Below are 15,951 nucleotides of genomic sequence, written 5' to 3'. Positions count from 1 at the left end.
GGCCCCAAACTCACTCTGTACGGCATCTATCTTGATCGGAAATTTAGGAAATTTGCTCATTATTCCTTGTATTGCAGGACTGCCCAGTTGCACAAAGAAAAGTATCTTGTCAGGGAACAGTGTCATTCACTAAGTTCACAAAGGAGCTGATGAAGTACAGAATTTTAGATCAAATTAAGAGAAGGAAAATGAGGGCTAAAGAAACAAAGCATTTGCCCATCACAGATAACTGGGAATCCCGGAAGGCGCCCCGTTTAAATTTCGGCCCTATTCCAGACATTCCTGGAGAGAAAGTAGGAACCGAGCCGGGCTGACCGAGCCAATGAAGGTGTGATGAGTGTCTCAATCAAAGCAAGGGGATCCGGGCCAGAATCGGGAAGCAAAGGTGGCCAAGGCCAGGCCAGAGGAAAAGGAGGCTGCCCCGATCAAGTGCTTTCTGACAGTTCGCAAATCGATCGGTTCGTATTCTGGATCTTACCTTCGCTGAGGTTCCGACCCGACAGGTTTAACTGGCCGCTCTTCCTCGCCGCCTTTAACAGCCCCTGGGGTACTGAGGCACCGCAGTCTCTCCTTTCAGCTCGGAAACCCGCTCGGGAATCCCGCTCCGCTCCTCCTCTCAGACGCGACATGTTCAAACCCTCCCGTGCAGAAGCAGAGCCCCGCGAGTGACGCTGAAAGGCGGTGCCGCCGCTCGCCCCACCCCTGCCGGGGGCGCGCGCTCTGTGCGTCGGGCGCGTGGCCGGACGCTGGGCCTTCGCTCTGCGCGGCGCGGCCCAGATGTCGTCACTGTCCGTGACTGGGGCTGGAGGACAGAGCAGCCCTTCCCGGTGCCGGTGCCGGCCTTGTGTCTTGGAATTACTTCGCTCAAGTAAGTGTGGTTTAACCGGCTGAGGAAGGACTTGAGGGTTGATTGTGTGCAGTATTACTGCGACGCCATCCTTCTCATCGGTGCCCCCGCCGTGGCCAGGGTGTCGGGAAAGAATAACCTTCTCTTCTTCCTTCCCCCGGCCTGAACTGATCGTGGGCCTTGACTAAAACTTGGGACCTGGGCGCGGTCTGCTGCCTAGCTGGACCCCAGCCTGCGCTTGTCGCTGGTGATGGTGGCGCCAGACCTCCGCCTGGCGTAGAAAATAAAACCGATGTCTGTTCCCCGGAACTGTACTCAGAGTCCTCGAATTAGTGCACCTGGCCTGTCGTGTGTTTATAGCCCAACACAGGAGGTAGAGTGAGACGGAAGGGTCGGCGGCAGGGAAGGGAGCGGGGAAAGTCTAATAAATGTTCTCTCCAGCGGACGTTTTCGGGAGAGAAGTGGAGGCGCAAGCTTTAGCATAGCGACAGCAGCTTGGACTCGGGAAGCCCAGAGATACCAGTTCGAATCCCAGCTGCTTCTGCATTTTACAGGCTGTGTGGCTGAAGGCCATTTCCCTCTTTTAAAGCTCACTTCTTTCTTTATTCATTTAGAAATAATAAGTTGTATCTCATTTGGCTTTTAAAGTAATTTAAGTGAAACTGGAATTTTAAATATGGAGCGCTTGGTGAAGGAAAGGATTCCGATTCAGAATAGAATAGGGAAATGTTGTTAAATCGGTTTTCCTGGAAAATTAGTTTCTGTCTGAAATGTACAGCTTAAGTGATTAAAAACTCATTATCTTTAGTACTGTCCCGGGTGCTAGACTTTTTCTTTTGCCTGAAGTGATTTTGTTTTAAAAAGCATATACCGGGAAATGTCCTCCCAGTCCTTCATCAGCTCGGCTGGGGATCGGTAGGATATTTGAAAGGTAGAATGACAAAATCTGCAGCACACAGTTTTGCCTGAGTCCTGGTTCTTGCTACCTGTAACATTCCGTTTTTAACCCCTTCGCTTTTTTTTTCTTCCTTTCTAGTTCTGTAGAGTCCTGTGCACTAAAAGTGAACAGCCGAAAAGTACCAGTAGTTATACTAACAAGCAAGCAAAGAGTGGGTATTAAAGCAAGGACCATAGCAGTTATAGCAAAGTCACTAAGGAAATCTCCCCTCCCTCCCAGTTTGTCTTGACAAAAATGATTATAGCCACCTTATTAAGCCCTTACTAAGTGCCAGGCTCAGTGCTAATAATACCTCTTTTGCTATCTCTTATTTAGCATAATGACCAATTTTGCAAATGAACAAATTGATGCTAAAAAGGATTAAGAAACTTGCTTAAGATCACAAGTTTCTGTAAATTCTATGGCCAGGAATTTGAACCTAGTTCTCTCCTCTTGTTAATAATCATTATGATTTGCCTAGTGGCTTTTATTTCATCATTTTCAACTTGCTTCTTTGTATCCTGGAGCCATTTTAAGGGATCTTTCGATTATGTTTTAGAAGAGATTTACTGGTTATTGAAAACCCTTTTTCTCTTTTGTAGGACTTAACCTACCTTTGAAGGATGAATTGCTCAAATATCAAATTTTACAATAACCACCCCTCCCCTACAATAAATTCTTCAGCATTGTTTTAAATAATGTGCAAGGTGTAATTTGTTCATTTATTGTGCTTCTCCTTGAAGTTAAATATCTCATTATTAATGTTTAATTTGCCCTGACTGGGGATGGAACCACAATCTTGGCATATCTGGATGACCCTCCAACCAACTGAGTTACCAGGCCAGGGCACATTCTTGCATTTTGCATAAGAGAAGCATACAGCCTGTTTAATGGAAAAACAATTGTGAAAAATCCAAGTGACTTACAATTTTGGTAAACTACAATAGATATACAGTGACATGTAAAAATTGTGCTGGTATATATTCATAGTACACTATGTATCCAGTGCAAATGAGGGTGAAAATTATTTTCCCATGCAATTTTGGAAAATTACATGTATTTCAAATTTTTGGAAACTAAACACTTATCAACTTGAATTGAGCTTCTTTATGAGAGTATATTTATATATAGTTATATGTGGGAATTAGCTTTTATATCAGTTGTTATTACTTTAGGAAGAATGCATTACAAATAAATAAACTGAACCTTTTTTTCAACATGAACATTTAAGTGACAGTTTTTTTTGTTTTTTGTTTTTTTTAATCCTCACCCGAGGACATTTTTCCATTTTTTGTTCAGGTAGAGTGGGAGGGAGAGAGAGGAAGAGAGAGAGAGAGAAACATCGATGTGAAGGGACACATCGAGTGGCTGCCACCCACATGACCAACCAGGGCCGGGGACAAACTGCAACCGAGGTACATGCCCTTAGCGGGAACCGAACCCGGGTTTCTGTGGACCACAGGCCAATGCTCTAACCGCTGAGCCAAACCGGCCAGGGCTAAATGAAAATATTTTTATTTTATTGTAATGGATTATTAAAATAGTATGAAATGAATGTCTACAGAGGCTGGAGACTACTACATAGCTACCTTTTGCAACAAAATCTGTCTGCCTACAATTTACTCATTTTATTAAAGTTATGGAAGGTTTCACTCTTCTAGCTGCTTTGCTAAGTTAAAAAAGAAAGTGAAGAAACTAAAAATATATTGAGTCTAAGAATTACATAGGCCAAAAACTGCTGTTTTTTTTTCTTTCATAAAGGAAAAATAAGACTATTATCAAAGTAAGAGTAGCTTATCTCCACCATTAAAATTGAGTGACATTTTCAAACAGTGTAGTATACAGATCATGTGTCTTAGAAATCTACACTTGAAACCTATATAATCTTATTAACCAATGTCACACCCACCAATAATTTTAATTTAAAAATTCAATGACATTTTCAGACATGGCTGTGTTATTCACATGAACATTGATACATTCAATTTTTTTCAAAGTTGAAAGGCACATTCATAAGACAAATTTATTGAGGCAAATGGAGAAATTGTAGTAAACGAAAATGATATTAACATGCAAAATTTTCAAGGACATTTGTTTTAAAAATGTTATCAGATAAGCAAAGTGAATTCGCTTTGCTGACATTTCTAGGAAGTTTTTTGTTGTTGTTGTTAATCCTCACCTGAGGATATTTTTCCATTGATTTTTTGTTTTGTTTTGTTTTTGTTTTTGTTTTGAGAGAGAGAGTGGAAGGAAGAGGGGTTGAGGGAGAGAAACATGGATGTGAGAGAGACACACTGATTGGTTGCCTTCTGCAAAAGCCCAGTCTGGGGCCAGGGATTGAATCTGCAACCCAGGTAGGTGTCCTTGACTGGGAATTGAACATGAAACCCTTATGTGCTGGAACTGACACTCTGACCACTTAGCCACACTGGCCAGGGCACTAGGAAGCTGCTTTTTGTGTGAAATAACAGATTTAGATTTAGCCTACTTTGAACCAATATTGTTTATTTCAGAATATTGCCTTAAATGTGAGAATTCCTATTTTATGATATTTATTGAGTGAACACTACTTTTTAACAATCATTTTTTATTATAAATATATTGCTTATTAAATGTTTTATGAGTTGAACTTTTTACATCCTTATATACTTATTACTCAAAGTTTTCTTTCTATGTTTGTCCCTTGCTCTATCAGTAGGTTTCTATAAATTCTCAAAAGTGAGACCAAATTATATAGGACACTGAATCTTCATCTTTTAAGTATTCAACTTTAAAGGTGTTCGTTATACGTCTTTTAAAAAGTTTACTTTAAAATTTTCCATTTTCAGCCCTGGCCAGTTTGGCTCAGCGGTTAGAGCGTCAGCCTGCGGTCCAGAGAGACCCGGGTTCGGTTCCCGCTAAGGGCACGTACTTCGGTTGCAGTTTGTCCCCAGCCCTGGTTGGTCGTGTGGGTGGCAGCCACTCGATGTGTCCCTTCACGTCGATGTTTCTCACTCTCTCTCCCTTCCTCTCTCTCCCTCCCACTCTATCTGTACAAAAAATGGTAAAATGTCCTCGGTTGAGGATAAAGAAAAAAAAAAAAATTTTCAATTTTAAGTTTCATATTTGTTTTCCATTGTCTATAACTGCCTACTTTAAAAAGTAGTAAACAATGCTGAATTATTTCTTTGAAGGCAGTACATATTTTGCATTTTTAGTCATAGTTTAAAATGTGGCTTTGAATTGTATTTTGTTATTATTGGAATTATTTGTGGCAGTTATTTTTTTCTATTTTTTTTGGATGGAGACAGTGCATTTTATTTAGATTATTCATTTGTATATATTTTTAAGTGTTTCTCATTCTTGTTTTTGAATCATAAAGTAGTGAGCTTGCTCTAGGAGGTTTACTATATAATTCAAGTGTTGGGTAGTACAATCCTCTACTTTCAATACAAAAAAAATTTTAGCCCACCAGCTTTAGGAAAATATTTTCATTTTCCTTTTATATAAAGGCTTTTACATACTAGTGTTTTTCATGTGAAGAAAAGTAGAAGAGCTACTTTAAATTTTTTGTTTTTTAATTCTAATTACTTTTAGTTTTCTTTTTTGGTTTATTTTCTTTTTACTGAAAAAAGCTGAAATCAGGGTGGTTGTAAAGCATTCCTTACTTATGTCAAAAAATAAAAACATTATGGTATCATTTATTGGTCTTTTTCAAATCAGCTGAAAATGTTTCCCATTATTCCCAGTGATCTTACTCCTAACCATTTTCTTTAGTCCTCATCCGAGGATATTTTTCTGTCTATCTTCAGATAGAGTGTGAGAGACAGAGAGAGAAAAACAGAAACATCTATGTGAGAAAGACACATGGATTGGTTGCCTCCCACACAAACCCATATAGGTCTGGGGATCCAACCGAAACTGAGGTTTGTGCCCTTGATTGGCATCAAACCCAAGACTCTGGTTCTGAGGCCAATGCTCTAACCTGGGCCAAATAGGCCAGGGCTTACTACTAAGGCTGTTTTCTTGCTCATTTTTCAAAGTTAATGTGTTCTGTGACCTAAAGTATTAATTTTAATATTAATTGCATAGATTTTATTAATTTGTTTACTTTACAATGGTAAAGTAATAGAGACAAAATTAGGGTGCCAGACCCTAGAAGATACTTCATAGTAGCATTCTGTCTTTGTTTCAAACACATACAAAACCACTACCATATAAATCTGTTTAAAAATTGGAATTTGACTTTATATCACCCCCTGCCAATAGCTTTGTTCTATGGGATTCAACTTGGAACTTCATTTGCTCAGTACTTCAAAAAGAGAGCAACATAAATGATTATTCGTGGCAAATACTTTTGTCTGTGTGTGTGTGTGGTACATGCCCCTCGTGGGAACCGAACATGGGACTCTCTGGTCCACAGGCTGACGCTCAACCGCTGAGCCAAACTGGCCAGGGCGCAAATACTTTTCTATATGAGGAAAGTACCTCAACAATTTTATTAAGAATATATGGTTCCTGAGACTATTTTTAGTGTTAGCTTAAGTTGATAAGGGAGAACAATGTGGATAATTTGTTAGTTTATTGACAATCACAATCAGATTTTTATTCAGCAATTTGATACTCAAAATTTGAGTTAGAATATTTATACTCACAATTACAATTATTCTATAAATGCTGGTTTGACTTTTTTTTGCATCAGTTTTTTTTTAATCCTTTAAAATATCACAATTAAAATAATTTGAAAGATACTGTCATTGGGGTGTTGAAACACTAGTGAACATTTAAATATTTGGTCTCTACAATGCAAATCTGTGAACCCAACTTTGCTCTTCATATTTCTAAAGATACATGTTTTGCACTCAGCACTAAATTTATCTACAGTTAATATAGCTTTGATTTTTTTTTTTTTTCATTTTAGAGATGCTGACATTTTGCTTTTTTTTAAACTCTTCATTTCCTAGAAAATTACCTTAAATAGCTTTTCCTTCAAAATAATTATTTGTTCGTCTCCACATGCTTTAGACTTCAGTATAAGCTAATTGTGGCTTGAAACTAACTTCACGTAGTTTCAAGTGACTGGGATGGCAAATGGGGGAAGAAGCATTATGAATTCAGCTTTAGTGTGTGTCAGGAATTCATATTGTTTCATATACTTAATATTTTTCTTAGTTTTTTACATTTGTGCTTTTGGTCATTTCCTATTTTGTTGCTCTGACCCATGTCACAGTACTTTTATTTAAGATTAATCAAACACGTACAGTTGTGTCTTTTGAAAATAAAAATAATACTCTTGCTCTGAAAATGTAGAAAAGTAATTGAATCCTTCCTAGAAAGAGTGTTTCATGAAGCATTTGTGTTTTGTCTGAAAAGGAATGTTTTGTTTGGCCATCTATCTGTCTATGCATGCAGTTGGTAAAGTGCTGCTTTAGGATCAAAATAAATATGAAAACTTGAAATTTGTTGGTGTCATGTTTCCGTTGCAATGGACTCTTAAAGGAGAAAGGGCATATAATAATAGATATTTCACATTCAGTACCACTTATCAATTTACAGATTATTTTCATATTTGACAATAATGCCCTAAGGTAAGACAAAAGTGTTATTATTCATCCATTGAAAAGATGAGGAAGTTGAACACAAACTTTCCTGTAATGGTCTATACCATTTGAGTGCCTGTGTACTAGGCACTGTGGTAGGTGCTTCATATCCATAATATTTCAAATCTTAGAAAATTTAAATGGTATCATTATTCTAATTTTTTCCCATAGGGAATTGGGGCTCACATGGCTAATTATAGGCAGCACTTACAGTAGCTGACAACATGCACGGGAGAGTGCAGTGGGAGACTGCTGCTTTATTACTCTCATAGACCTATACACTCATTTAACGTTTTGCATTTATTACCTTATAATACATGTTGTCTATGCCACACAAAAAAATGTTAAAAGGTGGATATTAAATAACAAACTTCTGTATATATATTCACTCTTCTGATTCATATTGTTCATCTGAACGATGAAGTAGCACTAGACTAAGGTACTAGCCTAGAGTAATGGTATAAAATGGAAGCCAGTAGAGGTAAGCACTATTTGTAGAGTAGTTAATGTTTATCTTTACTAATCATTTGCATTAGTATTCTCACTTTAGCCTCACAACAATCCAGTGAGGTAAGCATCATGATTTCATTTTTTAGAGGAGGAAATTGAACCACAAAGTAATGAACCAAAGGTCACAATTAACCTAATTGGTTATAGATTCCATCAGTCTATTCTCTATTATCTATAGGTCTGTTTCTGGTTTTTGTTGTTATTGTTGTTTGTTTATATTGCTTTTTATGTTCCACATATTAGTGAAATCATGGGGTATTTGTCTTTTTCTGACTGACTTATTTAATTTAGCATAATACACTCTGCGTTAATCCATGCTGTCACAAATGGTAAGATTTTGTTCTTTTTAATGTCTAGGTCTTCATTCTTAATCACTTGTAGTTCCTTTAAATGTTGTGAGGATTATAAAAGCATTCAGTTAATGTACATTCTCTTGTTACTGAGTTGAGTAAGCTTTCATTTTACCAGTTTTATAAGACTCTAGAAATAATTTTCTTTCATGAAGAGAAACTAAATTTTACAGCATAAGGGGGAAAAGGAGTTCAAATGGTGCAAATGTTTAACTCCTTGATTAGAAAAAAAACAAATATTTAATGTTTAAAAGCATGAAACTGTTTACTTAAAGATATATGTAACTACTGGATTTTTTTAAAAAGATTTTTAAAGATTGTGAAGTCTTTTCTGAAGTGAGACTCCAGAAGAATCTCATACAGCATAGAGAATAATACTGAGTAGTCAGTATCTGGAGCTTCTCCATCCAGATATTTCTGTTGAGCTCATTCAATCAAAAAAAGCCAAACATCTGAACAAATAAATTGACTGTTTTCCCAAGCATATGCTCTATAGCTGAGAATACTACTCATATGGATATAGGCTTCAGTATCTTGATGCTCAAACTACTACTTTTTTCTCTATAAAAATAAAGTTTTTAAAAATGGGCATATACAAATTTTTGCCTATAATTTCAAGGTGCTCACAAACATTGTGCAATCAATTTTAAAATGTAGGTTTAGAGTCCCTGCTGTTAAATAGCATTGTAAGTTGAACAATATGAAGCAAGGATTTGGAAATAAATTTAAATAGACTTTTATTCTGTCTCGGTGTGTGTGTCCATCCATCTGTTCATCCATTCCCTAATGCTAACTCATTCTTTAGTCTCTCCCCTTTATTTAGCTGGAGCAGAAGAAAGGGGAGCATGGGATTTACAGTTTTGATTTTAAAATAAATATTCATATTTGTAGAAATGTCTAATTTATGGAAATAGGATGGAAATACAGTTATCTAATTTGTAGGATAACAGATACAAATTAAAATTTTTTTAAAGTTACAGATTTGCAAGCAGTAATTTATTTCCTAGGTTTTTCTTACTGCTTTCTGTCGCCAAATACTTTGAGTTTATCTCAATCAAATTTCTCTATAAATCAAACAAATGTATTCCTGTCTTCATTCACCCAGCTTGTGTTGAACAGATTATGGGAAGCATTTGTAAAGTTTCTAGCACATATATGATAGAAAGTTTTTGTCAAATGCTGAGTTAGTTCCAATATATCATTGGGCATTAGAAACAGAAAGATTAATAACTGCCTTTCCTGCCTCAAAAAGTATATTTTCTAGAGGAAAGGATCTGCTTAACTAATTTGATAAAAAGACCTGTTGCTTTTGCAGATATGCAAAATTGTGTCAGTTTGTTGGACTCCACCATCTTTTCCATTAGTGGATAAGAAGGTATTTAACTACAATAAAAATCACTTGACTTAGTCAACTGGGAACATGGTGTCCAGCGGGTGGAGGGACAGTAGATAGCTGTGCCTATTCTGTCTTTTAATTGGAAAACTTTTATCTAAATACATGAGGGATTTTTTTCTTAGAAATGGTTTTCTTTTGTTGTTGTTTTATTGAGATATAATTGACTTATAGCACTTTATAAATTTAGAGCATAAAGATTGGACTTACATATATCATGAAATAATTGCCACAGATTTAGCTAACATCCATCATCTCGCATAGAAATAAAAGGAAAAAAAAAAGATTTTTTTCCTTGTGATGAGAACTCTTAGGATTTACTCGTTTAGCAGTTTTCATCTACACCATACAGCAGTGTTATGTATAGTCATATTGTACAATGCATCCCTAGTACTTACTTATCTTATAACTGGAAGTTTGTACTTGTCAACCACCTTCCTCCAATTCCTCCCCGCACCTCCTGTCTGGTAACTACAAATCCTCTCTCCTTTTATAAGAGTTTGTTTGTTTGTTTTAGATTTCACTGTGAGATCATATAGTATTCTCTTTTTTTTTTTTATCCTCACTCCACATTTTTGCATTTATCTTCAGATAGGGCGGGAGGGAAAGAGGGAAGTGGGGAGAGAGAGAAACATCTGTATGAGAGAGACACATCGACTGGTTTGCCACCCACACAACCTCAACCAGGGCCAGGGACAAACTGTAGCCGAGGTACATGCCCTTAGCGGGAACCGAACCCGGGACTCTCTGGTCCGCAGGCCGACACTCTCACCAATGAGCCAGTGCTCTAACTGCTGAGCCAAACCAGTCAGGGCAGTATTTCTCTTTCTTTGTATGACATATTTTACTTAGCATAATGATCTCAAGATCCATCCATGTTTTTGCGAATAACAGGATTTACTCGTTTTATTGCTGAATACTATTTCGTTGTATATATATAACCACAGCTTCTTTATCCATTCATCCATGGACACTTACGTTTCCATGTCTTAGCTATTGTAAATAATGCTGCTGTGAACATGGGGTGCAGATATCTCTTCAACATTGTGTTTTTGTTTCCTTCAGATATATCCCCAGAAGTGGGATTGTTGGATTATATGGTAGTTCTAGTTTTAATTTTTTGAGGAGCCTGCATATTATTTTCCATAGTGTCTATACCAATTTACAATCCCGCCCTGGCCGGTTTGGCTCAGCGGTTAGAGCGTCGGCCTGCGGTCCTGAGAGACCCGGGTTCGGTTCCCGCTAAGGGTGCGTACCTCGGTTGCAGTTTGTCCCCGGCCCTGGTTGGTTGTGCGGGTGGCGGCCACTCGATGTGTTCCTTTCACGTCGATGTTTCTCTCTCTCTCTCTGTTCCTCTCTCTCCCTCCCACTCTACCTGAACAAAAAACGGAAAAATGTCCTCGGGTGAGGATAAAAAATATATATATATCCAATTTACAATCCCACTAGTAGTTCACAAGGGTTCTTCTTATTCCACATCCTCCCCAGCACTTATCATTTCTTGTCTTTTTTTTTTCCGTTATTGATATTTAGAGAGAAAGGAAGGGAGAGGGAGAGAGAGAGAGAGAGAAACATTGATGAGAGAGAACATCAATTGGCCACCTCCTGCACGCCCCACACTGGGGATGATTGGCCTGCAGCCTGGGCATGTGCCCTGACCGGGAATCGAACCGGTGACCTCTTGGTGCACGGGTCAACGCTCAACCACTGATCCACACTGGGATCATGTCTTGTCTTTTTGATGCTAGCCATTCCAGTAGGCATGAGGTGAAAACTCATTATAGTTTTGATTTGCATGTCCCTAAAGATTAGGGAATGCTGAGCATCTTTTTGTGTACCTATTGGCTTTTCGTATATCTTCTTTAGACAAACATCGATTCAAGTCCTTTGCCTGTTTTAATTGGATTATTCCCCCCCCCCCCCATTATATGAGTTCCCTGTATATTTTGGATATTAACCTCTTTTCAGATGTATGGTTTGCAAATATCTTTTCCCATTATTGTTTGTGCTTTATTTATTTATTTTAATCTTTATTGTTGAATGTATTACAGATGTTCCTTATTTTTCCCCCATTGACCCACTCCTCCCCACTCCCACCCCCCTCCCGCTTTTTCCCACACTATTGTCTGTGTCCATTGGTTATGCATATAAGTTCTTCGGTTTATTTCTTCCCACCCCCCAACCCCTTTCCCTTTGAGGTTTGTCAGTCTAGCAATGAATTTGTACTTCTTAATCCCCTCACCTTTTTCACCCATTCCCCCAACTCCCCTCCCATCTGGCAACCAACAAAATGTTCTCTGTATCTATGAGAATGTTTCTGCTCTGCCTGTTCATTTTGTTTGTAGATTCCATTGTCGATAGATATGTATTCATTGCCATTTGGTTTGTTCATATATTTTATCTTTTTCTTCAAAAACACCATCATTTCATATAATAACGGTTTGGTGGTGGTGAACTCCTTTAACTTTTTCTTGTCTGGAAAACTCTTTATATGGCCATCGATTCTAAATGACAGCTTTGCAGGATAGAGTAATCTTGGTTGTAGGTTCTTGGTTTTCATCACTCTGAATATTTTTTGCCACTCCCTTCTGGCCTGCAAAGTTTCTTTTGAGAAATCAGCTGACAGCCTTATGTGAACTCCTTTGTAGGTAACTAACTGCCTTTCTCGTGCTGCTTTTAAGATTCTCTCTTTGTCTTGAACCTTTTGCCTTTTGATGATGATGTGTCTTGGTGTGGACCTCTTGGGGTTCATCTTGTTTGGGACTCTCTGTGCTTCCTGGACTTGTATGTCTGTTTCCTTCACCAAGTTACGGAAGTTTTCTGCCATTATTGTTTCAAACAGGTTTTCCATTTCTTGTTCTCGCTCTTCTCCTTCTGGCACCCCCAAGATGCTAATGTTGGCACACTTGAAGTTGTCCCAGAGGCTCCTTACACTGTCCTCATTTTTTTGGATTCTTTTTTCTTTTTGCTGTTCTGATTAGGTGTTTTTTGCTTCCTGATACTCCAAATCAGTGGTTTGCTTCTTGGATTTACGTACTCTACTATTGAATCTGTGTAAATTATTCTTTATTTCAGTTAATGACTCCTTCATTTCTGACTGTGCATCCATCATTTCTGACTGGTCTTTTTTTATGCTCTTGAGACAATCACTAAATTCATTGAGCATCCTTATAAGCAGTATTTTGAACTCAGCATCTGTTAGGTTGCTTATCTCCATTTTGCTTAGTTCTTTTTCTGGGGTTTTGTTTTGTTCTTTCATTTGGGACCTGTTTCTTTGTCTCCTCATTTTGGCTGCCTCCCTGTGTTTGTTTCTGTGTATTACTTAACGAGAGGTATGGGGCTAGCTGAGACCAGATGCTTCTTTTTAGAAAGAATTCAGGAAAACCTGAAGCAAGATCCAAGATGGGCCAATCCTATGGTTAAGCAAGTGGCAACAGCTTGGGTGGACTTGAAAGTTGGATGGGGCGGGGCCTCAGGGAATCCCCAGGGTGGGGCAACCAGTGTGAGCCAGGTTGCTGGAGTCCCAGATATTGCTACTGTCTGTCACCCCAGGGAAGGGCTCACCAAAGGAACAAAGGCCTCTGACAGCATGCCTGTCCTGGAGAAAGCCCCCTCTCCAGCCCTCACTCCAGTGCCAAACAGCTCAGTTCTTCCCTGCATATCTCTGGTGCCCCTCGAGCTGCCTTCCCTCCAAGCTTAGAGGGAGGGAGTCCAACAAGTCCGTATGCGGGCCCTTTAAGGAGCTGCCTGGGGCTCCAGCCCCGTCAGCTTCCTGAGCCACAGTTCCCGCTGGTTTTTCCAGCCAGAAGTTATGGGGACTTCTCTTCCTGGCACTGGAACCCTGAGTGGGGCATCTGGTGTGGGACGGGGACCCCTCAGTCCTCAGGAAGGACCTTCCCAGCTGAGGTGTCCTCCTGATTTTTATCCGCCACGCTTGGGTGTGGGACCAGCCCGTCGCGCCGCCGCCCCTCCTACCAGTCTCCATGCGGCTGCTGCTTTAATTCCGTAGTGGTAGGACTTCCATTCAGCTTGAGTTCAGGTGGTTTTTGTTCTGTAGTTTAGTTGTAACTTTAATGTAGTTGTGGGAGGACGCGATACCGCGTTTACCTACGCCGCCATCCTGACCGGAAGTCCTCCGGTCAGGACTGTTTGTGCTTTTTGTGTCACATCAAAAAAATCATTGCCAAGTCCAATATTAAATGGCTTTTCCCCATGTTCTCTTCTAGAAGTTTTATGGTTTTTTCAAGTCTTTAATACATTTTGAGTTACTTTTTGTGAGTTGTGTAATATAGGGTTGTTTCATTCTTTTATACATCACATCTTTCAGAAGCTTGAGATTGGGAAGAACTAATGACAGAGGATTGGTATTATTTCTGAGGATTTGCTTAAAACATTATTTTCTAATATTATTTGACAGACTTTCTTGCCAATATCGAGCACCAGTTTAAATTTTTCTTAGTGGTATGCTGGTGGTGGTCCCCTCCCTACCTGTGAGCATTAGGGCCCCATAATGGGAGCCTGTAAGTTGTTTTCTGTATTTCAAAAACCTATCAAATTACGCACTATAGTATGCATATAGAAGTCAAATATGACCATAAAGGCCAAAATGACAGGATACTTTTTGCTTTGGATTAGTAATAACATTAACCCTGGTAATATTTATCATTCAAATATAATGGGAAGCCTTCCCTTACCCTTTCCCAGAGATGAGCTGTGACTCTTCCCTGGACATACATCTTTCACGTGATACTTACAGGAAGGATCTCCATATAAGTCTCTGTCTGAAATAAAAACTAGAAAGCATTCATTCAAAAAGAATGGTCTTCCTACTATTTTTGTCCTTACCCTCGGGAACTTTCTAATTTGTTATTTCATCTACTTGGATTGTTCTTCCCCTAGAAATTCAAATGGCTCAGATAACACCATCTCCCCCATCTTCTATCCTGGCTTATTTTCATTACAGCACATTTCTCCCTTACATCTTTGTATTTGTTTGTTTAAAGTTTCCCGTACTTGTCCTGGTCGGTTTGGCTCAGGGGTTAGAGCGTCGGCCCCAGACCAGAGGCCCGGGTTTAGTTACTGATAAGGGCAGGAGCCTCGGTTGCAGTCTGTCCCTGGCCCCGGCTGGGGTCATGTGGGTGGCAATCACTCAGTGTATCTCTCTCATGTCGATGTTTCTCTCTCTCTCTTCCTCCCTTTCTCCCTCCCACTGTATGTCAAGATAAATGCACAGATGTCCTCGGGTGAGGATGAAAAAAAAATTTTTCTTAATACATAAATAAATAAAGTTTCCCATACTAGACCTGAAGTTTCATGAGATCAGGGATGCCTAATCCCAGACCATAATAGGTGCATAACATGTGAAAGAATTTGCAAGTTTTTAAACAGCGTCTTATAACACAGGAGTTAAAGTAAATAAGACAGACATGATGCCTGTCTTCAGATTCTGTACTTCTTATAGTCTTGCTTCATTGGGAGCCTAAACAAATCTGAAGTGATTTAAAACTATTATAGTTGGATGTATTTGTTATTTGGCTTTGGAATATTTGTTACTTGCATTTAGCTATTTCATTTCTATGGGAAAGAGATGATAATATTGCAAAGTCGCTAATATTTAATCTATTTTTTAGACCTAGAAGGATCTTCAAAATTATGATTCAGCTCCTCAGCTCTTGACCAAAATAGATTCTTAGAAGTAAAGTAAATCTTCTGAAATCATGCTTAATACATAATGGGGTAGTATTTTAAGCCAGCCTTCTGGCTCTGAGTACAGTATTTTTTTCTACCTGCTTGATTATTTGAAGTAAAATATTCAAAATACCGTATATTAGAATAATAATTTTTTTCACTCTGTTTCTTCACATGGAAGCATCATCTGTCTCTCTGTTCAGTAAGTTATTATACTAAAACTGACTTACAATTATTTAAAAGACTTTTATCTTAGCCTGGCAGGTGTGGGTCAGTGGTTAGAGTGTTGGCCGGCACATCGCAGGGTTGTGGGTTCCATTCCCGATCAAGGGCATGTACCTGGGTTGCAGGTTCTATCCCCGCCCCAGGGTACATGTGGGAGACAACCAGTTGATGCGTCTCTCTCACATTGATGTTTCTCTCTCTCTTCCCTCTCTTCCCTCTCCCTCTCCCTTCCTCCCTCCCTTCCACTCTCTCTAAAAATCAATAGAAAAAATATCCTCAGGTGAGGATTAACCAAAAAAAAAAGATTTTTATCTTATCACAGGGCTCTTTTTCTTTGGTTTGAAAATGTGATTTTAATTATGAAATATGTCAAACACAGAAAAGTGTAGAATAATATAAATGATTTCTGTGTATCTACCACA

General features: G+C 38.8%; 2 protein-coding genes across 8 annotated transcripts in view; one reads left to right on the top strand and one right to left on the bottom strand.

Annotated features, from left to right (window-relative positions):
- Positions 1-673, bottom strand: part of LRRC40 (leucine rich repeat containing 40) — a 60,048-nt gene extending 59,375 nt beyond the window's left edge. The window contains exon 1 of one of the 2 annotated variants that reach the window (XM_036255966.1): positions 479-673. In XM_036255966.1, coding sequence (XP_036111859.1) covers positions 479-629 — 151 coding nt within the window. In that variant the 5' untranslated portion in view covers positions 630-673. The remainder of the gene's footprint in view (positions 1-478) is intronic. The other variant, XM_036255967.1, reaches the window with a different exon arrangement.
- Positions 674-753: 80 nt separating this feature from the next.
- SRSF11 (serine and arginine rich splicing factor 11) overlaps positions 754-15,951 on the top strand; it is a 50,654-nt gene continuing 35,456 nt past the window's right edge. For 2 of the 6 annotated variants that reach the window (XM_036255138.1, XM_036255136.1), the window contains exon 1: positions 765-868. The gene's annotated coding sequence lies outside the window, so the exon portion shown is untranslated. Of the gene's footprint in view, positions 869-15,951 lie in introns of all 6 variants that reach the window. The other 4 variants (XM_036255145.1, XM_036255143.1, XM_036255139.1 and 1 more) reach the window with 3 other exon arrangements.

This window comes from Molossus molossus, unplaced genomic scaffold (assembly GCF_014108415.1).
Source record: "Molossus molossus isolate mMolMol1 unplaced genomic scaffold, mMolMol1.p scaffold_m16_p_12, whole genome shotgun sequence".
Taxonomy (NCBI): domain Eukaryota; kingdom Metazoa; phylum Chordata; class Mammalia; order Chiroptera; family Molossidae; genus Molossus; species Molossus molossus.
The sequence above is the reverse complement of the archived record's forward strand: the minus strand, read 5'-3'. Positions and strand labels throughout refer to the sequence as shown.